The sequence below is a fragment of the Podarcis erhardii genome (genome assembly GCF_964252035.2).
Source record: "Podarcis erhardii genome assembly, chromosome: 6".
Classification (NCBI taxonomy): Eukaryota; Metazoa; Chordata; class Lepidosauria; order Squamata; family Lacertidae; genus Podarcis; species Podarcis erhardii.
The window spans coordinates 44,102,754-44,128,344 of NC_138510.1; the positions used below are offsets into that span (position 1 = coordinate 44,102,754).

At 42.0% G+C, this 25,591-nt stretch overlaps 1 protein-coding gene across 1 annotated transcript; it reads right to left on the reverse strand.

Moving 5' to 3' along the window:
* Positions 1-192: 192 nt before the first annotated feature.
* Positions 193-25,591, reverse strand: LOC309344248 (acidic mammalian chitinase-like; the record flags this gene model as incomplete). The annotated part of the gene is made up of 23 exons (XM_081866496.1): positions 25,535-25,591; positions 24,764-24,904; positions 22,970-23,008; positions 21,538-21,567; positions 20,510-20,711; positions 19,061-19,117; positions 17,574-17,739; positions 16,714-16,838; positions 15,494-15,617; positions 14,487-14,669; positions 13,166-13,282; positions 11,773-11,903; positions 7,082-7,131; positions 6,833-6,862; positions 5,978-6,179; positions 4,566-4,622; positions 4,055-4,220; positions 3,272-3,396; positions 2,426-2,549; positions 2,153-2,335; positions 1,213-1,329; positions 687-828; positions 193-383 (listed from the first exon to the last, which is right to left on the reverse strand). The coding sequence occupies exons 3-23, from the start codon at positions 22,992-22,994 to the stop codon at positions 193-195; spliced, it is 2,547 nt and encodes an 848-aa protein (XP_081722622.1). The 5' UTR covers positions 22,995-23,008; positions 24,764-24,904; positions 25,535-25,591.

Sequence of the window (25,591 nt, forward strand, 5' to 3'; positions counted from 1 at the left end):
AGTGGACTCCAGCACTTTGTAAAGTGTTTCCCATCACCTGTTAAGGTCCATTTGTCACTTATTTCCTCTGCTCATTTTGCTCCCATCTATTTTTTCTTATCATTAGGAACTGCCCACTTGGTTTATACATTCTTTGAGAAGACTTGCATGCCATTCCATCTCTTTATTTAGTGACTGTTGGTAGCCACAGGCTCAAGGCCAGTTACAACACTTGCAGCTCTCATCGAACACCAGACTTTCTCCGCAACTCTTGGAAATAGTATTGCCCCCAGAGCATTCATAGAATTTTGATTTGTCATCCGGATTGGCATAGATACCATCAGCTTTATCTTCACAGAAAATAAGAGGAGGTGGGACTGTTGGAGGGGGTGGAGCTACACAACCTAAGGATGGAGAATATAATCAGAGAAGACATTTGAGAGAAGTTGTTTAATACATTGCAGTTGTACTAAAGTGCAAAGCCAGTCACTTAGAGGGAACATCCCCACAGAGGTTTCAAAAGGGATTGGGTGTGCATTAAATTGCCCCCCTTTTGCTAAAACATATTGGGAAGTGTCTTCACATAATTTGTTTATCATTGGCTACTTGTTTCCTTGCACCTCCAGATTGCAGCATGGCACTCTGCACATGTGCGCACATGCATATACACGTCTTAGTGCAGAATTCTTCTCCATAAATCCACCTACCTGGAGTTTGTATGTCAAGGAGTGTCTTCAAATGTGATATCAGAGGATATGGCCCCGTATTGCAGAAAGTGCCTAGGAAATCATCAAGGTCAATAGCCCAAACCATGGCCCCTCCAAAGTTGTTTGCTTTCAAAAATTCAACCTGCGCAGAAAGCAAGTACAAGATATTCCCATCACATTTGATGTCAGTTGCACGCACTAACATGACATGAATTGTTGGGGTGCTGTTCTTTAGACTCATGGGGTTTGGGAAAGACAAACACTGGACTAGATCAATGCATCTAAGGGCTTGACTACATTCCTAAAAGTTAATGTTAACTTAAAGTTGATTCAATGACGTCAGCAGCTGACTCACAAAAAAATATCCCAAGAGCAGTGTCGGCAATACTTACACACACACACACACACACACATATGCACCAAGCATTGTTATAAAGCTCAAACATTGCACTGGTAAATCTTGCAAGGTACTTTGAGTGTGGGTACAGATCAATCTGTTAGATGCACTAGAAAAAAAATAACATACCTTGTACTTGTAGCTGGTTAAATCATCAAACCCAACCCACTCATTCCCCAGGAAGGCATAAGGGACTTTCTGATCTTCAATCCAGACGGTTGTCGCTTCTGGTAAGAACGTACAAATCTGTCAAGGAACATTCATGTTAGCAAACAACAGCAAACAACTGTATATACAAATCTCGATCAGGCTGACTCATCTGTCTGAATTACCAGTCTTATCTGTAGAGTTACAAGTATCCCTTGGGCTGGTACAGGCACTTGGTGTTTTATCAGTGAAATATATTCTATCCTTTGAGGTGCACTTCTGTGGCTAATGTAATATTCCTAGCAGCATTTCCTGTAATTATACCAAAGAGGAAAAACCATGCACCTGATAAATAATGATTATTTTATTTAAGTGACTTTTCCCAAGAGGCCAGAAGCCTTCCTGCTGGGGATACTAGACAGTAAAATTCCAAAGGAAGCTTCAATTGTATTTATGCATGTAACCACAGTGACAAGGAATCTTTAGGCACAGAAGTGGAAGAAGGAAAGAATGCCCTCAAAGGAAGAACAGCTGGTGAAAATCATGGATTGTACAGAGATGGCAAAATCAATGGCACTGATGAGAGACACAAATTTAGAATCTTTCTAGGAGGACTGGAAACCTTTTCTAGTCTATGGGAAAAACTTCTCCCATATGCGAAGTCCACAGCGGTTTTTGAAGTTCAAGAAAAAATATCAGAACATATTGAGGAACCTGTTAAAGAGGATGAAAATGGATGTGGTGGAATTATATAAAACAATTGTATGTAATCTTGATTATAAGCAACCTGGATGGGTGAACGGCAAGACATTAGTATTGTAAAACAGGATTATAACTGCTGAGTGACAAAATGCACTTTGCTTAGAGATTTTTAATTACTGCATGCTTGTAAACTTTGGTCCTTTTTAAATGTTTCATTTACCTCATAATGAGCCCAGAAACCAGCTTCCCTTGTGTAAGGTCCAATGGATCCGGCACCAGATGCAGGAGCGCCAACCGATGTGTCAGCTGTGGTAAGCCTAAAGGTACGGCCATAAGTAGGAAACCCCATCATAAGCTTCTGAGCAGGAACCCCATTTTCTAGCCAGTATTTCATGGCAAATTCCTTTCAATATGAACATAATAAATATAGGTATGAAATGACCATTTTTGTACCGGCTCTGAGCAAACAATAGTTTTGTTAGCATTTCCTTACGCAGTTGAAGTACACAAAATCGCCTTTATCTGCAGATCCCACATGCAGGGGGCTATTGTGACCTGTGAAAGTGTCCCATCCTCCATGGAAATCATAGGTCATCACACTGATGAAATCTAGAACCCTTGTGCAAGAAGAAGAAAAAAAGCAGAGTAATAACAACTTGCCTAATGGATCCATACGCTGAAATAAAGATCCTCTTGATACTGGTGGGCTGAACCCAATTGTCTTTCACATTAGCCTTTGAAGATTGCATGAAACCATACAAAAACTGTATGCATTTGAACAATATGGTGTACAGTACATCTGACTTGTAATTTTCTAAACAGTTAGCTATATGATCCTCAGCTCCCGCTCCCCTTTTCTGCAAGGATATTTGTCCAGTTGTTAAATTCACATCCAACCTTTCCAACAAATGAAGTTCAAGTTGACTACACTCTTCATTTTTATCACAGAACAAGCTAAAGAGGACATTGACTAGAAAGCTAAAGCTTAGTGTCATATGGGTCCAGCATTGCAATCCTATGCATATCTATCTGTAAACTTAATAAAGTTAAACAGTACTTACTCCCAGGTAAGTGGGTATTGCAGCCACTTATGTTGAACTGTGACTAGACCTTTAGTGGTCACTCAAAGATTTCAAAATGCTGCATCTAAATTCTTGAATGTCAAACAACCAAGTTTAAATCTTTGGCAAGACTGCACAAATATATTGTTGACATGTATATATTTCTCTGTATGCACATTTTCCTTAATATAATAAATAATTCCCTCCAAATGAATAATGAATTTTGCCTTGCTTTGTCCTATTTTCACAAGTCCCCAGTTTAGCACATTGTCACTTACTTTCCTATCTCTGCAATTTCATATCCAGCATCAATGGTTGCTTTGCCAGCAGATACAGCTGCTGTGATCAACAGTCTGGGTTGCCCACTCCTGGTGGCTTCACTTGAGAAAGCAGCCAGCATTTCCTGGAGAAGGGCATGGGTGAGTAAAGTTAACAGCTGCATTCAGTTCTAGCTAATTCATTGTGTGCAAGGTTTCAAAAATTGGTGGTATGCAACAACATCTTTTATTTTTTTAATATGAAGAAATTCCACTTCTTTGGTATATGAACCAAAGTGCCATTATGTACATATAAGGAGGTATTTAGAAAGCTCAGTCATTTCTGAGATTGCGTCTTTCTCTAATTAAGTAGTACAATCAGCTGATTGTCATTTAAACAGCTAAATATGAAGACATTTCAAATTATTTTAACATTCTTATAAACCTGGAAGAGGAGTGAAATATATTCCTTTTCCTAGGAAAGGATATTCTATTATGTGTTTGTGTAATTGGCAGTGGCACCTCATTTCCAGCAACATTTAGTTGGAATTAGTGCTTTATTTGGACAAGTGTGTCTGTTGTTGATGGGAGCCATCCTGGCTGAGGATAACTCCCATCACATGAGAAAAGGTAATGTGTGACCAAGCAACCATATCAATCAGCATCTGCTTTGTGATTTCACGATCTGAGGAAGTGCTGCCATTATTTACAAAATAATCAACTCATTCACATACTGTATTACATTTGTTTATGCAAAGAGAGCGAGGCACGATGTTCACAGGATGCTGGGCAAAGCTTCCTCACCTGGACTAAAATAGTGAAACGATGCTTATCCTCAGGGGGGCTGCCCCGAGAACCTGGGTATTCAAAGTCCAGATCAATCCCATCAAACCCATATTGACGAAGGTACGTAATCACTGAATCGATGAAAGTCTTGCGGTTAGCAGCTGTAGCAACCATTGTGGTGAACCTAACAAAACCGGATTTGTTTTTAAGTTACTGAAAGTATGAGGATATACACGATATGAACCACAAAATTAAGCAATGCTAGCTTGTTTCAGCTTCTCTTACCACTTCCTTCCCCCTACTGTACTTGTTTATCCCATACTTCCCTCTGACTCTTCAAAAAAAAACCCCAACTCTCCTCCTTTAACTCCACAGTGGTCTTATCTTTCTATCCACCAGAGGTTCGTGAAAATCCTCCACATCCCTTTTATCCATTCATTGCCTCTTCCTCAGCAGGCCAGCAGCAGTAGCCACAAACTACCCCCACCCCCCATCTTGTTCATTATACATGTGAAAGAAAAGTTCTCACTTCTGGGTGCCGAAATTCCATCCTCCAATCGCCAAAAGGGTAACCATTTTCTCATTGCTAAGGAAGGGATTGGAAAAATTAGGAAATAAATTTATAATATGCAATTGTTTCTTTTCCCATCATCGTTTATTGTTTTGTGAACTGCCATCAAGTGTGATCTGAGGAGCAAACTAGATACTGTGTTGATCATAGGACTGTGTGCTTGTTCTTTTTTTTACTAAATAGCAATGAGGAGTGATCTGGGTTGGGGCCACAGAATCATGGGAAGGGACTTTGGTCCACTGATATCGAGCAGCAGCCTTCCCACAACCCCTATTTCTGCCCTGGGAGGAAGGCTGGTACTAATAAGAGATTACCTCCCAGTGCAAATAATAACCATGCAGACAGGTACATCAAGCCATTGTCCCCACAGCATTTCCAGATTGTTAATGTTATAACAGTTTCTCTGCCCATGATACGACCTCCCTTGAGACTCTCTGATTGGGACTCTCCTATACTAAATAATGTGCTTGATGTCAAGTTAAGTTTTCCCTGAGTCCTGGAGAGGTGGCATGTTCTGGGACACAGATACAAGAAGGAACTGGCAGGCAAAAGGCATAGAACAGTCAGTTCAGTGAAAAGAGAGCATGTACTGTATGCAAAATAATAATAATAATCAGCCAGTGGCCATTCCAATGGAAGGATCTCAGGATGAGGAAGAGCCCTCTGCCTGACAGCAGCTGCCAATCAGTATGAATAGTGTTTGACAACAGAACTAATGCTTTTACACAATATAAGTCAGTCTCATATTTTTGAGGGGAAGCATGTCAAGTGCAAGTAGATAAATAGGTACCACTCCAGTGGGAAGGTAAACGGCGTTTCCGTGTGCTGCTCTGGTTTCGCCAGAAGCAGCTTAGTCATGCTGGCCACACGACCCGGAAAAACTGTCTGCGGACAAACGTTGGCTCCCTCAGCCAGTAAAGCGAGATGAGTGCCGCAACCCCAAAGTCATTCACGACTGGACTTAACTGTCTGGGATCCTTTACCTTTACCTTTTTTAAGTGGGTTTCAACAGTGATGAGTTGCCTGGACTAAGACTTCTGCAGATATGAGATCCCTATATTAGACAATAGCACAGGATAGATTCTTTAGCACTAGGGAGACTCTGGGCTGTTGTAGCAGTGCCCAGAACTGACTTGTCTGCCCTTCTCTCTTCTGGCCATTGGCCTAGTAAGCAGAGAGTAGAGAGTACTTTGCAGCTCTGCAGCAGCTAATATTAACCTTCCAGTTGTTTTTTTCAAAAAAAATAATCAAACATTTACAACTAGGGGGCTTAGAAAATCAGATCAGGTCCAAACAAGCCTTATTATTTTGAGATAAACCAATCTGTGATCATTCTTAGTAATTACCAAGTGTTTAAAGAATTTACTAACTATTCTTTTAGACCATTGAACTGTGGATAGAGGACGTCATCATTCCATTCATAGGGGGCAATCTTGTTATTGCTCATAGTAGCAAAGGCATAGATGACATGTGTGCACAGGCAGGGGTCCACATTTGCTGGTTTATATCTGGCAGGATCAGGCCTGTACTGGGACCAGTTCGTGAAATAACAGACCAGCTTGTAGGAAGATCCTGAGGTAAGAAAGAACATTGTGATGTGAATGTCATAGGCAAGAACAACATAGAAATCAAAGCAACTGACTCTAAAACAAGCATACTTTATGTGTTAATGGAATGAGGTCAGCTCACGCAACAGGAATTTTGCCCCTCTCCTCCCACCTCTTAAACCTGTTCTAGGTTTTCCTTCAGCCTTCCAGAGCAAAGTCCCATTTCACAAGCAGATCTCATTCTGCTCGTGCAACAACTTAGTTCAATCTGGCCCTGTGCCCTTACCTCTTGATTTAGGAAATTGTGATTAAGATACATGCACAATGCTCGATTAGAAAGTTATAGTCTCTAGCCTAGCCTTTGCTCGTGTTCTCCAGATGTTTTTGACTACAACTCCTATCACCCCCAGAATGAGGGACCATATATTTCCTTTACAGAAATCTGTGGTTTTATATAATGCAAAGATACAGTCTCTCATTCTTAATGTTACATTCCTTTGTGCTGGTTGCTGCTACTCATATTCACACCCTTAGTATTGCAAGCTCCCAGATCAGGAGGCGGCAGAAATGAAAATGGCAATATCAAACCTGAAAGCACATCCCCCACCCTCAATTTGTCTCAGATATTCCATCTATTTTTGAGGAATAAATTTATGAGCAAGAAGGAATTCTGCTTACCAAGCTGCAAGTGCAGCAAAATGGCCAGACCTACAAAAGATTTAAAAACAAAACAAAACACCATTACAGTATGCATAAAACCATCTGACTCAGTTTGCTAAACACCTCATTTCCAGGGTTATTTGTCTCATAAGCAAACCTGATGGTGTTCTCATTCCCAAGTCAGCTCAAAGTTCACCTCCCTTGTTTCTAGGAAGAAATGTCTCTTTATGTTTCTCAAGATGTAAAATTACACACAGGACCACTCACTTGCCCACAGCAGCATCTTCCCCATCTGTTTTCCAGAGGAAATGGCCCATCTGGGGAAATCCAACACAGCCTTATAAACTGCTCACTTATCAGTATGGGAGCCACACACCTGCTAAAGGGGCATACATCTGGCAGCTAAAGTGCACAGGTGGCTGAAGAATAAATCCCGGGACAGAAAACAGATCTAACTTCAAGGATGGAAAAAGTGTTGACTTTATGAAAAATTACATTGTGTGTATGAAGAGAACCACAAAGGCCTATATTTTTCTGATTTTTGACAGATTTGAATGTCAGCAAAGCCCTGATGTTGACAGCAAATGTCCCAATGATTTTAATGAAGGTTCAATTAATTACTTAATGTTCAATTTTAGAAGTCTTACAACCCAATTACATATGTGATTAAGCTGAAAACAAATCCTAGTGTTGCCAGCCTCTGAGTGTGTAGGCAAAGGACAACAACAACAACAACCCACTCTTCACTCTAAGGTCCCAGCATTAAAACATAACATTAAAATGATATTTTCAGGAGAAATTTTTAAAGTAAATAACCCTGCAACCCAATGCAGAAATGTGGAAAGCGAGCTTAAGATCAGAAAACTAAGATAAAAGCAGAATGGATGGATTTGTCTATTCCTAGTCTGAACTTGCTCAAGTGATATGTGAAGAGGCTCTAATAGCCTTTCTAGACAACTATTTAGAGCATGCAAGGCACACGGCTCAACATGCAGATGTTAGATAAATAAGCAATGATATTTGTGTCCAAATGGGGCCAAAGTATTCTTGCACAATTTGCCATTCTTCATGCCCAACAAGTGGTTATCATTAAATGACAGCTTAAAATACAAAAAACCCTAGGTGAACATTAGTTTGTGACTTGCAGCCATACACCATGCCAAAAATTTATGCAACTGGCCTTCAGCCCCCCACAAAAAGTCACTTTGAGATTATCTCTAAATCCCCAAGGCTGTTTCTGCAAGGCACACCTCCATGGCACTATATCAGTGCAAGATAAGACTCTTTACTAATGCTGGTCTTGAACTTCATGTTGAAAATAGGGGAACGCAATATAGCAGAGAAGTGGGAGCCTTAACTCAAAGTGGAGCTGAATAACAGCAACATAGCTAGGAGTTTCCTCTAGTTTTGCTACTGCAATCTAAAACCATTGCTGATGATGCTGGAAATGAGACTTTGAGAAGCCTCTAAACAACAATAATCAATGTAGTCAAACTGACAGAGCGGAGCTGTGAAAGCTAAAATGAACTTGCACAGAACTTCTTGTCCTCTAAGAACTATGGGGATGATTTACTAAGCCTTCAGGTCCTGCTTGTGAGCCTCCAGTTGAATCTGACCGTTGTTGGAAACAGAACACAAGCTAAATCAGGAATGGAGAATCTGTGACCCTTTAGATGTTGTTGGACTCCAGCTCCCATGAACCCTAATCAGCATAGCCAATGGTCAGTGATGATAGGACTTATTGTCCAACAACTTGTCCCTGGAGTCCAGATCTTCTACAGCACTCTCTATTCCAGCTTTTTCTTCCAGTTTCCATGTCTTTCTTCCTCCTGCTGCTCCCCAGCTTCACTTATAGACACTATTGTTACACGCTACCCCAATTTCCCAGTGGTGCAAGATTCCAGGGGTTCCAGATGCTTACCCAGGGTTTTCTTTGGAAATGAGGCACAGTGGAGACTGTGGTGTCTTTATGATGTATGGCTTATTTACACATATATACAACCTGAGCCTACAATGCAGGGGTTCAAAGCATTACACTCCAAGGGGGTCCTATCTCCCTCATGGCTACAATCTCTTATTCAGAACAGGCAGCTCAACTTGAGTTCTGCCCCGCCCCCTTTTTCCAACTTGCTGCATTTAACAGATTGACACTTTTTCCCCTTGATCATGCCACAGCCAACTTAAATCCTAAAACTTCCTCCTAACCAAATCCCTGGCATTGTCTTCTAAGTAATGATCTCATACTTCAAGGGCAAGCGTTCCCATTTTTCGTCTAGATTAGTGTCTTGCAAAGTCATAACACTATTCTAACTTTCCATCTCTTAGCCAATCAGAAGGGCAGCAGAATTTAGTTGAATTTCTGCTTCCCATAGCAGTCCTTGATCTTTCTTCCAGGGAGTAGAGTTATACACTTTGGGGTTCATTAAAAAAAATAGAGGGAGTGATGATTAGAATTTTTCTCAAAATAAATACAATTTCTTACATTTCAGGTTGATTAAATAATAATCTCTCCTCGTTTAAGCACTGCTGTCTCTGCCTCTTCACTGAGCAAAAAGCCATCTGATCCTCTTTTGGACCTTGACAGCAAGACTCAGGTACTCACTAAGCAACAAACACCTTCCTGGAAACTAGAATTAGGTGAAGCTCCCTGTGTCTTTGATTTTTATAAACTTTCTCTTTTAAAGACAGGTGGAAACAAATAGCTAAGGGAGAGGCACCTAGTTATGTTGGTCAGCTTTTCTTTTAAGTTTTAAATATCAGATGTACGGGGAAAATGTCTTAATTGTCATCACCATTGTGCCACAATTTAAAATGATTTAAAGTACAAGTAAATGCAATATTTTTTTTATTAGATTGCATAGTGAAATAGAAAATCAAGGTTGCCTAAAAAGAGCATGTGCATTCCAATTCTGCATAAATCTCACGATATTCAAAATCTGATTAACAGTAAAGGAAGAAAAACAAGACACGCAGCAGACTCAAACAGAAGTTTGTAATGGAAGATTCCACAACAGGTTGCTCAAGTCTGGATGATCACATGCTAATAGGCAGCAAATATCTTGAAGTATCTTTTCGCTTGCAAAGGTTCAAGGAGGTGAGAGATATAACATGGATCCATCTTTGTTGCACAACACGTTGCATTGCTCTATTTGCTTGGTGTGATACTTCATGTTCTGTCATAGGAGAACAAATGTATGTCAGAAGCATATCAGATATTTGCAAGACTTCCTATTTATCAAGAGCATAGCAGAGCAAAAACAACCCTGAAACATTTAACCCTGTATTGGAACACTTCCTCAGACTCTAGACCAACTCAGACATGACACTGTGCATTCCATAGGCCTCTGCATGCTTGGTTGTTGTTTACTAAATAGCATCCATGGGGTGCATATAGTTTGGGGGGATCATGGAGAGTAATTCAAGTCCCACTGAGTTTAGTGGCCTTTACTTCCAGGTAAGTAGGCAATGCACAAGTTTTGCTTAACTTTCTATTTGATCTTTTGCTGCCCTTTCAAAGTGGGTTTCTCTTCTTGTCTCAATTTAATTTCAATTTTAGCAACTTTATTTGTTGTGTTGCTTGTATTCATGTTGTGAACCACTTAGAAGACTACAGCTGAGAGACCATATACCAATATACCATATATATATATATATATATATATATTTGCTTTCGTAGATTTTCACGGGTACAGGAATGCAGGTTTTGGTGTCCTCGGGTGTCTTCCCGTGTAAAAGTTGGGGTGTCTAGGCGACGTTTCGACGAGGTCTCACTCGTCATCTTCAGGCTGGTGCTTTCGGCTTCTTGTTACTGGAACAGAGCAGGATCTCAGTGTTTGAGTTCCTATAAATACTGTAAATCGCAGAACACAAGAATGCCGTCAAAAAAGAAGAAGAAAAAAAAAAAAAAAAAAAACTTCCTCTCTTTTCCAACACATGAAAGAAACAGGACACGATATTAATTTTGCAGATTCCAAATTGCTCTTTAACACGGAACATCACCACAAGAGAATAATCATGGAAGCCATCGAGATAGAGAAACACCCTCACAACATGAACAAGCGTGACGACACATCCCGCTTCCCAGACATCTGGAAATTAGCCCTCCCCACAAAAACTGACACCAGATCCAGAGGCACACAGAACGCCAACACCAATCAACCACACCAGACCCAAACCCAGACCCTCTCCACAGATGAATTACAGACACCATCCAGTAGCCAATCCATGGTGGCACCTCCGGATGCTGCACCCCCCTGCAATCCCTACACAGATCTGGCTGACACAAGCCACAAAACCACAGCTCGCCCCTATACACGAAGCCAAGCCAGAGCACAACTAAGTACAGTACAGCCATCTTCTCAGGAAAACTCTTCACAAAGTTCAAGAGGTCAAGACACAAAGACTTTAACAACTAATCCACACCTAATGACCCACCTAAGTGGTACTCAGGATATCACTCAAGAAATCACTCAAGATATCTCTCAAGTAATTAAGGAACAAAAGAAGAAAAGGCACACTAGCCTGGGAACTTCCTCTCTGCCCAGAACATTGGAGGCTATACACCACACCCCCTCTACAGTATTTATAGGAACTCAAACACTGAGATCCTGCTCTGTTCCAGTAACAAGAAGCCGAAAGCACCAGCCTGAAGATGACGAGTGAGACCTCGTCGAAACGTCGCCTAGACACCCCAACTTTTACACGGGAAGACACCCGAGGACACCAAAACCTGCATATATATATATATATATATATATATATATATAATTTAAAATGCTTTCATATTACAGGGTTTATCACATGAATCCCCTTGAGACTATTCCAAGCATTCAAATCTAAAAAGAGAGGTTAGAAAATAAGGGTTGAAACTCTGATGCAGTTAGTATGCCTAATTCAAACTTCGCTGGACATTAGATTGGTAGCTTAATGAAACATGCGCCTTACAGCCATTACCTCAGTTTCCTAGGAGACCCTTAAGCTTATTCACAAGGACATTGGCTCCTTGGCCACAGAATTTGCCAGAGAAGTCATCCATCCCCAGAGTCCAAACCATGGCTCCTCCATAATTCTCCCTCTTCAGAAACTCAGCCTGCAAAGGAGAAGTTTGGGGGGGGGAACATTTGTAAATAGCCCACAGACTAGTGCTTATGTACCCTTTCCATAATAGTTGTCACATAACATGCCTCTGCCTCTGCTAACCATTTGCTAATAACAGGCAACTACAAATTCTTTCTGGACACTGCAGCACATTTACAATATACGTAAGGAAATTATGCCTTTACACCAGGAAGAGCTTTCTGACAGTAAGAGATGTTTAGCAGTGGATGGACTCCCTCGGGAGGTGGTGGACTCTCCTTCCTTGAAAGCTTTTAAGCAGAGATTGGATGGCCACCTGCCATATATCTGTATGCTTTAGTTGTGATTCCTGCACAGCAGGGGGTTGGACTAGATGACACTTTATATACCACTTGATTGTAAAAAGAAAAAACTAACAACCTCAAAGCAGTCTACAAAAAGATTCAATTTACATTTAAGGAAATTGAGCTAACGTACAGTGGCTCAGTAACCCATTTTTTGTGAATCAAGAACGTGCCACTCTGTGGTGACATAAATAAGACGCTCCTTCTTTCTGTGAGGTAACCACAGAGGGTGGCTAAATACCACTTGGAGCTACTAACATTGATTTTGCGTAGGGGAAGAAGCAGAATTTTATTTCTGCTTACTTCCAGGGTGAAATAAGAATGAGGCAGACAATTCTTAATATTGTACACTCCTTCTACTTCCAAAATGTTGTGTGCCAGCCAACAGGATGGTACTCAAACAATGCTACTTATAAATAAAAGGGGGTATCAGCATGTCGTGGGGGATCCCAGGGTTTGCAGAAGTACAAAAAAAAATTTTGAGTTGAACCCTAAAAAATAAAAAAAAATGTTCAGAGGCCCCAGAATTCTGATTGTCTGTTAGAGGGGGAAGAATTGAGTTGAGGAACAGCACGGTGTATCATGGGAAAAGAAGATGATTTTAAATAACATGGAGCCTTAAAGAACATGTGTACGCAGAGGTCCACCCATGCAACTGGACTTCCAATTTCACTTCCTCTCCTCTCCTCTCCCTGTGTGCCCTCAAAATCTGCTCCAGAGGATGCTGTAAACTTATCCTGTCAGGGGCCACAAGGAATAGGAGAAGAGGGGGAAGTTCCATTGCATGAGTCTGCTGCACTAGTGGAATAGCGGCATTGGATACAGCCCATGACTCTGTGAGAATGTGACTGTAAATTTGGTTAGCAGCTAGAGGGCCTAAAGGATTTTCATTCTCATAGGATGTAGCAATTATCACAAGTCAGTAACACACTTTAAACTGAAAACTCTTCTCGTCGTCGTATCCAACCCAGTCTCCAGCTTTGAAAGCGTAAGGAACCTTCTGTTCTTCGATCCATCCCTTGGTAGCTCCCTTTAAAAATGGGCACACCTGTCAAAATGATAGAATCCCTGTTTAGAGAAAGAGCAGAAACTCAAGGGGGTATGAACAAAAATAAAAACAAAGTCTATAATCCTAAAAGTTAATCATTCCAAGTTTCCCCCATCAGAATCATCAGTTAGTTTATAGCTAGAAGAGTACAGCGTTTGTTCTGCAGCTTTAATTTATTGTATACAGCAGCCAAATGAGACCTCCCACAGCCTCTGCCTCTGACCTTCAGGACTCTCCCCAGGGCACATGCCTCAGTGGCCCTGCACCACACCCTCCATGAGTGCCTTTGCTTGGCTAGAATGTGTTCTTGGCATGTGATCACACCTTAAGCTTATCTGGATGGAGGCATAGAAACCTATGGATTTTGTGTGGCCGAAAGGTAAACTACTTTGCTAAGTTAAGTCACATCCATCACTCTACCAATATTTGCCTGTGGCCCTTGTACTGGAAAAGACACCCCAATCCAGTATACTGTAACCAAATTGTTCTGGTTTTCATTAAAAGTGTGAGCCTACACTTGTCAACTCAGAAGTACATCCCACTGCGTTGAATAACAGGTGCTCCCTAGCAATGGATTGCAGCTCTACAAGCTGGTCCTATGCATTATTGAAGGAACACTGAAGCCCCCATTCAGGCATTCCTCTAAATGCTTGTGGACTAAAAATGGAAAGTGGAGAGCAGAAATGCATACCCAAGGGCCATCCCAAATGTTCCCACAGGTGCTTAGACTCCTCCCCACCAGAAACCCTAATAAGGCAAGGAGCCCAAGCACAGTGAAGATGTCAAGCACATTCTGCTGAAGGCACTTAAGTGTCAGCTTTCAGATCTTCCCTCTCAGTTCAGGAAGGTCTGAAACAGAGAAACATACATGGACGCTTCTGTCCCTTCCCTGGTTTTAGTCCACATTTATTCAGGCGAAGGCCTGAACAGGGCTGTACCCATGGCATGGCTCCCAAATAAATATTCATGGGATTGCTGCCTAAGACTTTGGTTATGTCTTAGGCACCTTCCACAGAATCATCCCACTTTATCCCCACAAAAACCCTGTCAAAATAAGATGTGTTAAGAGAAAATGATTTGCCCAAGCCCACCCTTTGAGATTTACAACTGTGGGAATTGACTCCACCTCCCCAATATGATCAGCTACATTATAGTAGCTCTCAATCATCAATATTCTGTAATAAAACACCAAAGGCCCATTTACCTCGTAATATGCCAAGATCCCAGAAGTTTTGGTGTACTGTCCAGGAGAACCTCCACCACTGGCTGGAGCACCAACATCGGTTCGTGAACTAGCAAGTTTGAAAGACTGTCCATATGTTGGAAAGCCCATCATGAGTTTCTCAGCTGGCGCTCCATTGTCCTTCCAGTATTTCATGGCATATTCCTGAAGCACAGACAAATTATGCAGACTTCTGTCATTCTTTCCTCTGTGAGTTTACTTTTTAAAAAAGACAAAAGTATTTGGGAGGAGCTGAGAGGAAGGGCAGGCAGTGAGGGGCTGCTTAACCCTTTCCCTCTTTGGATCAACCTCCCCAAGCAGCTTTGTCATCTGTGGGAAGTCAGGGTCTCCGTGTCTTCCAAAAATATTTGTAAATGAAAAAACCTTGGGGAAGCTTGAGGGAGGTGATTTTTGAGCTGAAAATCATTCAGATATAGTCTGCCTTTGAATTTTCTTTTTTAAAAGAGGAATTCTTCATGCAGCTACACAAAACATGTATTTTGAGCCTCATCTTCAATCACCCACCCATCCATGTTTGCTAGGGTGGCCATGTGTCCCACTGGACAGAGAAGAGTCCACTCTTTGAGGAAGTCCTCTTTTTAAAGAGTTGTCCAGTCCAGGCCCAGTTTAAAGATAAGGAATCATGCAAAGGGAGATCAGGGGCCTCGAAGTCATCCAGTAACAGCTCCTGGATAGCAGACTGAGCTAGCACACAGGTCACTTGGTCCCATCTTCCCCACTATGGTAAAATGTTTTCTATTTCTATTTGAATTTATAAGCATTGGTTCTAAATTTGCATCTAGACATATAAATTAGGACATGAAAATCTGTTCAGGTCTTTTTCATGACACATCTCCTCCTTTCTGGTGGTGTACAAGTGGCCACCCTAATGCTTTGGCTTGATTCAGTTTTACTGCATTGAGTGGGGAAAATTGTCACTGGAATTTAGCTATAAGTTTAAGATTGGGCTATGTGTTGTTTGTTCTTACACTGTTGAAGAAGGGCGTTGAGTCATAGGAAGGTGCACCTCTGTGCAGGGGGCTGTTGTGTCCTGTTTGAGGTGCCCAACTTCCATGGAAATCATAGGTCATCACGTTGATTAAATCAAGACTCCTGGATGCACACAGAAAGGAATGGCAAGATGAAGGAACAATTTCTTCAAACATTAAAGAATCTATGATCCAACAGCCACACTGTTAGTGATAATAATAAGGCAGTTATTTTGATTCATAGACAAATAATTTAAAAAACAACAACCTGTGGTTACATACCATATTTTTCGCCCCATAGGACGCACCGGCCCATAGGACACACCAAGTTTTTGGGGGGGGAAATAAAGAAAAAAAAATATTCCCCCCCCCAGGCACTTGTGGGGCCAGCAGCGGGGATAAGCGCTCTTCTCCCCGCAGCCCGCCTTCAGATCAGGTCCAGGGACAGCGGGAAGATGCGCTGCGCCTCCCCACTGTCCCCGGAGCTTGCGGGGCTGGCGGCGGGGTCTCCCCGCCGTCAGCCTCCAAACCACTTCAGGAGACAGCGGGATGGCGGCGTTCCGCCTCCCTCTGTCCCCCGACCTTGTGGGGCTGGCGCTGGGGCTCTCCTGAAGCCTGGAGAGCGAGAGGGGTCGGTGCGCACCGACCCCTCTCGCTCTCCAGGCTTCAGCGAAAGCCTGCATTCGCCCCATAGGACGTACACACATTTCCCCTTCATTTTTGGAGGGGGAAAAGTGCGTCCTATAGGGCAAAAAATACGGTAAGTATGATGTAGTAGCTCCTTTAAAAGCCCTCAGAAATATTTTCAGAGGCACTGTAGAATGAGGCACTTTATTTATATAAAGCCTACAGCACAGTGTGGCTGCATAGACACAATGGTTAATAAATACCACCCTACAAACAACTGTTTATGAGAGCCTACAAAACCAGGACATCAAACCCCAGAGGAGGTTCAAAATTATTGAAATGGGCTGGATCTTTGGGAGAGCCAGTTTAGTGTACTGTGTACAGGTTCAGCAGCAGCACAAATTTAATAAGTAATAATAATAGTAATAAAGCAGAAAGAGAAGGGAGGAAAAACAGAGGCTTTTCATTTGAACGGCTTTCTCCTGAGTTCTTTAGCAATTTGTCCTAGACCTAGAAGTTAGAGTATTCAGAGCTGGTGTTCAACAGAGATTCTGACGCAGGGCATGTTGCTTAGCAGAAACCATGTGACTCACTTCCCCAGGGCAGCAACTTCATATCCAGCATCCATGGTGTTTTTGCTAGCAGATACCGCAGCAGAAAGCAACAGCCGTGGGCGTCCTGTTCTTTTGCCCTCTTCCTCAAAAGCAGCTATCAGTTCCTTCAGAGAGAAACAGCAGGATCAGTTGGGTGCTGCTCACATGCAACTGAACAGAACACCTTTCAAAGGACAGCTGGCCTTGTGCAGGCTGGAAATTTCCACCCATACAGATCATGATGAGAAATATCTTCGGATGAAGGATGGTATATAAACTTAATCAATAAATAAAGATAAATCTCCACACACAAGCTGAGCATGCCTATTTATTTTTATTTATTTGATTGCATCTGAGCAATTCTTCTTCTTGATGGTTGAGTCTTCTTTGTCATATCTAGTAATTCACAGTGCTATCCTATACAAGTGTACTGAGAAGAAAATTCCATTAAGTTTAATAGTGCTGTCTCTCAGGTATGGTCACTTAGGCCCCATTGAATTTAATGGAACCTGCTTCTGAGTAGATATTCATAGCATTACACTGTTTGTCACTGGGACCCAAACCAACCATTGTTCTTCATGTGGAAGAATAAATATATGGAGGCTGGTTGTGATTACAAAAGCACTCTATACATGCTCAGAGGTACTCATATGTTCTATTACTACAGTATACATTCCAGGAAATTAATTTTAAATACCATTTTAAAATAAAGAAACTCTGTTACAATCATTCACTGTTGTTTTTAAGAAAGGTTTTGACCATTTTTGTCAAAGTAAGTATGATCCATGCTATCTCCCTAGGGGCTTCCAGCACCCTTTGCTGAAGTTGGAATGGACATCTATATTATTTTATTTTCATACCTGAGTCAAGATGGTGAAGCGATGCTTATCCTCTGCAGGGCTGCCTTTGGAACCTGGATATTCCCAATCAAGGTCCATACCATCAAACCCATGTTTGCGGAGAAAATCAATTGATGTGGTGGCAAATGTCTGCCGATTTGCTGGAGAGGATATCATGGAAGTGAACCTGGAAGAAATGTGTTATTTTTTGACAGCTGCCTTTTACAACTTGCATCACCCTATATTTCACTCTTATTTTTTTGCTGGGCATCATGAACAGCTGCTATAAAATGGAAGAGCTTTGATATCAGTAGGGACTAAGGATGGACCAATCTGTTAATATTGGTTCTCCAAGTTTCTCATTTTTTAAATCTTAAATTTGCTTCTATTTCTGCAACAATCCACAAAAATGAATAAATAAATTGAAACTCCTCATGAGGATTCTTCAATATTTTAGTGTGAATTTCTCATAATAAACATTTTTATATGCAGTTTTATACACATTTTTGCAAGAAATTTTCCCTAATCTAATACAGTTTTGGATGTAATTTTCACCAATATAAAGCATTTTTATGCACACTTTAGTCTACTATGTGCATTGTTGGACACATAACCTGGGGAAACACATTGGAAAATTTGAAGAAGTATGAATTCTGAAGGTTTCAGTTTATATAATTTTTCAAAAAGTATGAATTTGGTAAGTCCGTTTGCCCCTTACGGCTTTGTGGGCAGGGCCCCAAGCCCACTCCCATGAACCGGCAAATGGCAGGCCGGATCATCTGCCTGCCGCCAAATTGGCCACTGGCGGCAGGGCCTTTTGGGTGTTCTTCTGGGTGTGGGATCAACTGGTCAATGGTGGTGCTTGGCCCCACACCCAGGACAAGACTCAGGAGTCCTGGATGCACACAAGGACAAGGATAAAAGGCAGCCTGCCAGGCCATTTGGTAAGTTCATCTTTAAATATAAACTGAATCAAATTACTCCTCCACCCCAAGATATGAGTGGAGTGAGGCCAGTTTACATCACAGTGCCCTCCCACCCATTCTACTAATTAGGAGTAGTCCCTTTTTGCTCTTTTTGGGGTTTTGGCCAAATTTAGGGGGATTTTTCAACCAAACCTCTCCAAGTGAAAAGAAATGAGGGAAGTGGAATGATTCAACGAGGAGAAGGAGCTTGCATTTGTTGGTGGGGGGGGGGTTCTTCCTTTCCCCCCTCTTCTTTAATCCGTTAAAAAAAAGACTCTCTTATTAAAACCACTATCTGCCAGTACTCGTCTCTGGGAAGGAGGCTCGCACTGAATAATAGTGTACACAGAAACAAAAGAGGGGAAATGTTCCTTGATCTTTGAAGGACATTCATTTCTCAGAAAAGGAAATGCTCTTTATGTCAGACTCAAGCTCTCCAAAATGCCTTAAGCCGGGTGTCCCAAATCACAAATTTCTTAGGAAGCTATATCTCATGAACACCCTCTGCTCTTTCTATGAGTATAAGAAGGAGAAGGGTCTTACTTCTGGTTGTCAAAGCTTCCCCCTCCAACAGCCAGCAATGTGAGCAGCTTATTATTCCTAGAAAGCAAGAAAAAGATATAGTGGAATTAACATTACACAAATATTTTGTGACAATTAAAAAGGAATTTTACCCTCTCCACCTCAAAATATCCAAGACTTCCATCACCAGTTGCTCCTTTATAATTGTAGGATATAGATTTCAGAACCAAACAGGTTTTGAGAGCTCCTGTAGCTCATTTTCAGGGGTGTGGGCAGAATCCCAAAAGTTCTTCTGTCAGGGCCATTGGGGAAATTAAAGCAACTCCCAGGGACAGAGCCCAAAGCGAGAAAAGAACTTAAAAGCTTGCTGTTGTTCTTGAGATTACTGGCAGTTCCAAGCAAGGACAGAGAGGGCTGGCCAAGCAGATGCTATTACAGTGAAAAGAACAAGCGTGCAGCCTTTTGTAACTGTCTTTTCCATTCCTGCAAGGCAGTCTTCCCCAACCTGGTGCTTCAAAAACCTGCAAAAGCTCTTTCATCAGAGATTAAGGCAGGGCAGAACAAAACGAATATGTGTCCTGATGACTATCATTCCACTCTCAAGTGTCTTCAGAAACATAGTTACAGAATCCTACTATGCAAAAAAGGGTCATCACAGGGAAACATCAGCCATCACTCCAACCAACCCCACCCCCCTGAATGCCAGGCATCTCCAAATTACTTTTTTCACATTACATAGCAAAAAGTACAGATTTACCATCATGTGTATGCTCCATAGGAGCCATAGCCAATCCTAGCTCTTGGACAAGTATCTCTAGGAAACACATACTTTCAAACTCTTGTTTGGCACTTCCACCCTTAATATTTTTAGATGAATATTTTAAAAGTCTTAGTTCTAAAGGAACACTTCCCCATGTTCACAGATCTTAGAAGGAGACCCTTCTTATTGTTGCGCCTCCAAGGGGAAAACATTATGTGGTGACAAAGGATGGGGACCTTTCTATGGTGGCACCTTAATTAAGAAATGCTCTCCCCCTGAAAGCATGATTGGCAGAGACACTTTTATCTCTGTGAGGTAAAAACTTGCCGGTTTACCTGTGCTTTTGTGTGATATTGAGAACAATATCACTGTAGTGTTTCTGCAATGAAGGAACCTGTGGGTGGTTTCCTTGAGAGTTTATATACTGTAATTTTTAAGATGTGTTGTGTTCTTGCCTGCTCTTTCAACTACATATACTGGAATTGTGTTGCTTGTATTTTAACTTGTATTGTACCTTGCTCTGAAATCATGTGGTGAGGTGTGGGTTAAAAGTATTTTAATTAATTTATTAAACACATAATTCATGAAGGGACCCCATGAGACTCTTCCTTCTTTTGCTTCTACATCTGCTGCTATTGTCAGGGATTGTCTAGAAGCAGCCGTTAAACAAACATCATGATGTGAATACATTCATTGTGAGAGCTGCTTGCCTTTGCTTTAAGGCATTAAGTTTCTTGTAGAGTTCCACGTCATTCCATTCTATAGTGGTAAGTCGGTTGTTGTCCATGCCAGCAAAAGCATAGATCACATGAGTACACAGATGTGGGTCTATATTATCTGGTGTGAACTTGGCTGGCGGGTCCCTGTACTGTTCCCAGTTAGTGACATAACACACAAGCTTGTAGGCAGAACCTGGAAAGAGAAGGCGAAAGGTTATATTTAGAAAAGATCATACTGCATGCAGTTTGTAATGCAGGGTCCTACGCAGTGAAGTCAGCACACAAGTAGAATGACTCCTGTTTGTGAAATGAAACCTTTCTCTCCTCCTTGCCCTTCTGAGTCTCCCATGTCTGCTCTAGCAGTTCTCCCTATTTTTTTTTGTTTTGGGGGAGGGTGTGAGCGGCACAACGGGGAGCAGAAGGGATAGGAGTTCCATTTCCCTCACACAATGACTTTGTTGAATTCAACCCATGCTGTTTTCTACAGTTTCCTTCAAATCCTCATCATGAGCTTGACCCTCTTGCAGGGCAGAACCACCAGCTCCACACAAAACGAAAGCTATAGAGCCAGCAACTTTCCAGGTCTAGACATGTGGGAAGTGATTGTTGTGGAAACTTCCACCACCCCAGAAAACACAATAGAAGAGTTGATGCAAGTTTATTTGGCTAGGAGCAGCAGCTGTTGGAGTTTCGACCTCAGTTACCCAGACTTATATCAAGCCATTTCCTCATCACATGTCTGTGTGTATAAGACAAACTGTTTTGAGCAGTTTAGAAAAATCCTACATTAACTTGATTGGACTCTTGATGAAGTAGTGGTACTCTAAATAAAGGAGCTTTGCAGGGCTTTAGCATTTTGAAATAAGGAGCCCCTTATATGGAGCTGTGATCTTACCCAACAATAAGTGTTCCTGGTTTGCCTCAACTGGGAGCAATGCACACAGGCTATGCACACGGCAGATCTGTCAAATTTTTAGAACTAGTCCCTAGCAAACAAGCAGAAAGGAAGTTAGCCTTACCAAGCTGCAGATTTAGCAGAAGGATGAAACCTGCAAAGCAAAAGAAACAAGAATGTCCAACATTAGATGCGGGTGTTAAGAAGGCACTGTAATTCTTGTCCATTCTACTCAAAATGTAGGCAGATGCCAAGCAGGTTTCCATGAAGCTTGGCAAAATATGCATGGGGGGGGGGCAAACAAAACATGGCATTAAATTGGTTTGGGATTTGCCCGGAATGGGATGGGGGCTATATGCAAATTGCATCAGATGAGGGGGTTATAATTAATAAGATCACAGGAGGCTGGGGGGATTTAATGCTGTCCTCCTTTGCTGCAGGTGGTGGGAAGTGTCTGACCTAGCAGGAATCCTGATTTGGCCCCACTAGGCTGTTTTCTCCCAACCACATGAACCTGTTATCCATCTGAAGCCATATGTGACATCAGCTTTGGGGCGGATAAAGTTGTGGCTTCCTGCCAAACATGAGGTATGTATGAGATGCCTGTGTAAAGCCAAACATCCCAGAAAGCCTATAAATGCTATCTTGGTAGTCAAGATAACCCTGGGACTACAGTAATTGGTACCTGCTGTGAAATTGCTCTCACATATGTGTATGTGTTTCCTTTGATATGCTTATCTGCTGTCTGAGTGCTTGGCTGCTGGCTAGGGAGATGGAAGTCAGGAGCTACCCATGCAACCTGGACCCTTGTCACCTATTCCTTCACCTGTCAGATGGATGGATGGATGAGAGTTGGGAACAGGCCTTCAGGCAGGTGGGATTAGTTGGACTACTGCTACCAGAAGTCCAATTTCTGTAGACGTAATACATAAATGCTTGGTAGGGCATGGACAGTCACGACATGCTTGCTACTTCAATGTCCATTCCAAGACGGAGCAGCAAGAATCTCTGCATTGCGTTGTAAGTCTCTCTGGCGCTTTTGTCATCCTTGTTTGGAATCCCTGCAATAAACCACTCGCCCAGGCCCACTTTCAGGCCTGTGGGACAGAACAGTGCCTCTCAGCTGGTTGGCAGTGCCTTCAAAGACCCATGTCTATGCCGGTGTGGTTTGCATCCAGTGTTACACTGGCATCAAGTGATTGACAGGTGGGTGTGCCCACCTGTGAAAATAGTCCACAGCAGGTGGAGGAAGTCAAAATACAGCCCGCCCACCACATCCAGTTACCCTTTATTCCAATCCTTGTGCACCTGGCCTCCACATATTGATACATAGCAACCTACATGCATGGACAGGAATTGTGTAAGTACAATTCAATTTTCTGGAGTACCAGCTGATTTTAGCCCCCAAAGAAAAAGGATACAGGGCCCTGTATCTTTTCTCTCTTGAGAAGAAAGTAGTGTGGGGAGGTGTTGCCTGACAAAACTAAACCCTTGGAGAAAGAATTATGGAACTATATATAGTTATCATGAAACACAGATACTAATACAACACTCACCTGCACACAGTAATAGCTTCCCCATACTGACACTTGCACCTAGGCAAAAATGCAGGAAGAGAGATGGAGATACAGAAAAATGAATGGATCTTCCTTAATACTAAATCTGCCCATGCTTAATAACACACCGCTGAGTGCTGTGTCTGTCTCTCTGTGTGTGTGACTAGTATATATATGACTAGTTCTCCATCTACATAAAAAAGCTCTCTCACCTGGGCCAGGAGCAATCACCCTAGCCAACTACATGGAGGGTTCTTATATGGATGCTGCAGCATATTTGAATGTATCTCATTGAATCTGCAGTTACCATTCTTCAAGTAGCTGGCTATGCTATATGATATAGGGGGCATCCAACTAAATAGGTCTGCTAGCGCAAGGAAGGGTTGGGGAAATCCCCAGAACAGATTGTTACATGCCAATATATTAATACAAAGTTTTTTTAAAAAAATGTCAGTATCTTTAGTAGTTCCATATGCAGAGCAAAGTTTTTGTAATTCTTCAGTAAATAGGAACACAGAAATCTGCCTTACACTGTGTCAGGTCATTGGTCAATCTAGCTCCCGGTAACAGGCTTTCAGGCAAGAGTCTTTCCTAGTCCTACCAAGGATTGAACCTGGGACCTTTTGTATGCAAAGCATGTACTCTACCACTAATCTACAGCCCTTCCATAGTCCCATGGAGCACCTGTGTCTCCTGTAGAAATCAGCTACCCATTCTGCGTTGGAGCTTTGATTAAGATAGCAGGACTGCTGCCTGGCTAGTCTGTCAACATTAGCAAAGCACAATTTTTAAAACAGCAACAACAACCACGACAACAAAAGTTATTTATATGGCGCTTCAGAAAATTATGTACTGTACATGCTTTAAAAAGAGACAGGTTGCACTTGCAAGCTTACAACAATTTAATAATAAGGAGAATACAGGGTATAAAACTCTAAGAAAGGTGGCAACCCAAGACAGACAGCTGAACCCTACACCATGGGTAGGCAAACTAAGGCCCGGGGGCCAGATCTGGCCCAATCGCCTTCAAAATCCAGCCCATGGGTGGTCCGGGAATCAGCGTGATTTTACATGAGTAGAATGTGTGCTTTTGTTTAAAATGCATCTCTCAGTTATTTGTGGGGCACAGGAATTCATTCTTTTTTTCCTTCAAAATATAATCCGGCCCCCCACAAGGTCTGAGGGACAGTGGACCGGCCCCCTGCTGAAAAAGTTTTCTGACCCCTGCTCTAGACTGTAACAGCAAAACAACTCTAATGAGTCTAGGGCCCAGCCAGCCCAGCCACTAAACAGGGTGAGGCCACTGCCTCAGGCAGAATAAGCTCTCCAGGCGCTGATTTCACAGCCTTCTGGGGTGAGATCTCACCCAAAATCAGGGCCAGCTTGCCCAAAAATGGCACCAATGGCGGCAGCGCTTCTCTGGCAGTGGTGAATATGGCAGAGTGGGAGGCAGCAGTGGCAGCAGCAGCAGGTATGGTGGTGGTGGCGGCAGCGGTGGCGGCAGGGCAGGGTGGCACTTTCCCTTTTGCCTCAAGCAGAAAAATGGAATGTTCCATCTCTAGTCTAGGGGGTTCTGTAGCATATTGCAGTAATGGAAAACTTAGAAATTATATGACAGCATCATTCCATATGTTTTGCCAATACTCGTTCAATAGTTCACACCCTTTAAGTAATTTGTATTCTCATAAATGCACCTTCCACCTATTCAGCATGAGATCCAACCCACATAACAAAGCCTAAACACCTACACAGAACTCCTTTTAATTTTAGATGGTTATTCATGCAACTACAGACCTGTCAAAATCCTGCAATTCAAAGAGCACGAATCTCTGTAGCATTCAGTCTCTGCCTACTGCACATCTCAGAAACCACCTTTTTATACATTTTGCTTCCTTACTCTCCACGCCCTATATTCTTGATATTCTGAGGCAATACCTGAAAAGAAAAGGAAGTCATAAGACAGAAATGTTGTGATGAAACATGGTATGAAGTAACTGCCAAAAGAGACATTGATATCCCTCTCTGTCAGTTATGCAACTGATCCAGGAAGAGACCTTTGATCCCACACAGGTATGTCCATTTCCACCACAACAATATTTACAAATAAATTAAGATTAATCTGTTTGCATCCATGACCTGAAATTGTTCCATGAGAGAGCGTTATTCAAATATATTCTAGCATTATCTCGTCCAGGGCTCTTCAGATTTTTCACACTCAGGAGCACACAATATTAACTACAGCCTGAAACATGGAACCCATTTTTAATTTGTTAATCATATTTGTTCATCTTAATTTAATTTGATAATTTGTTAATATTCCCTGTCTAGAAGAGATAATTTTGATTCATGCAGCTTGTATTGCAGAGCAGAGCAAAGATGCTGAATGTTCCATCTTTCATAAAGCTGTTAAAGGTACAAGACACTGATCCCCCTTCTGAAAATAAGTGACACATAGAAATGTGGAAAAGTGCTCTCTCTTGCTCTCCCTCTTTCACACATACACAAACACTGGCATAGCTCAGACTTCCAACATAAGTTCTTAAAAGGTAACAAGATCCTCAATACCTGATCGAGTATGAAATAATCCTACTGCTTTGCAAGGAATCTCTACCTCTTCTCAAA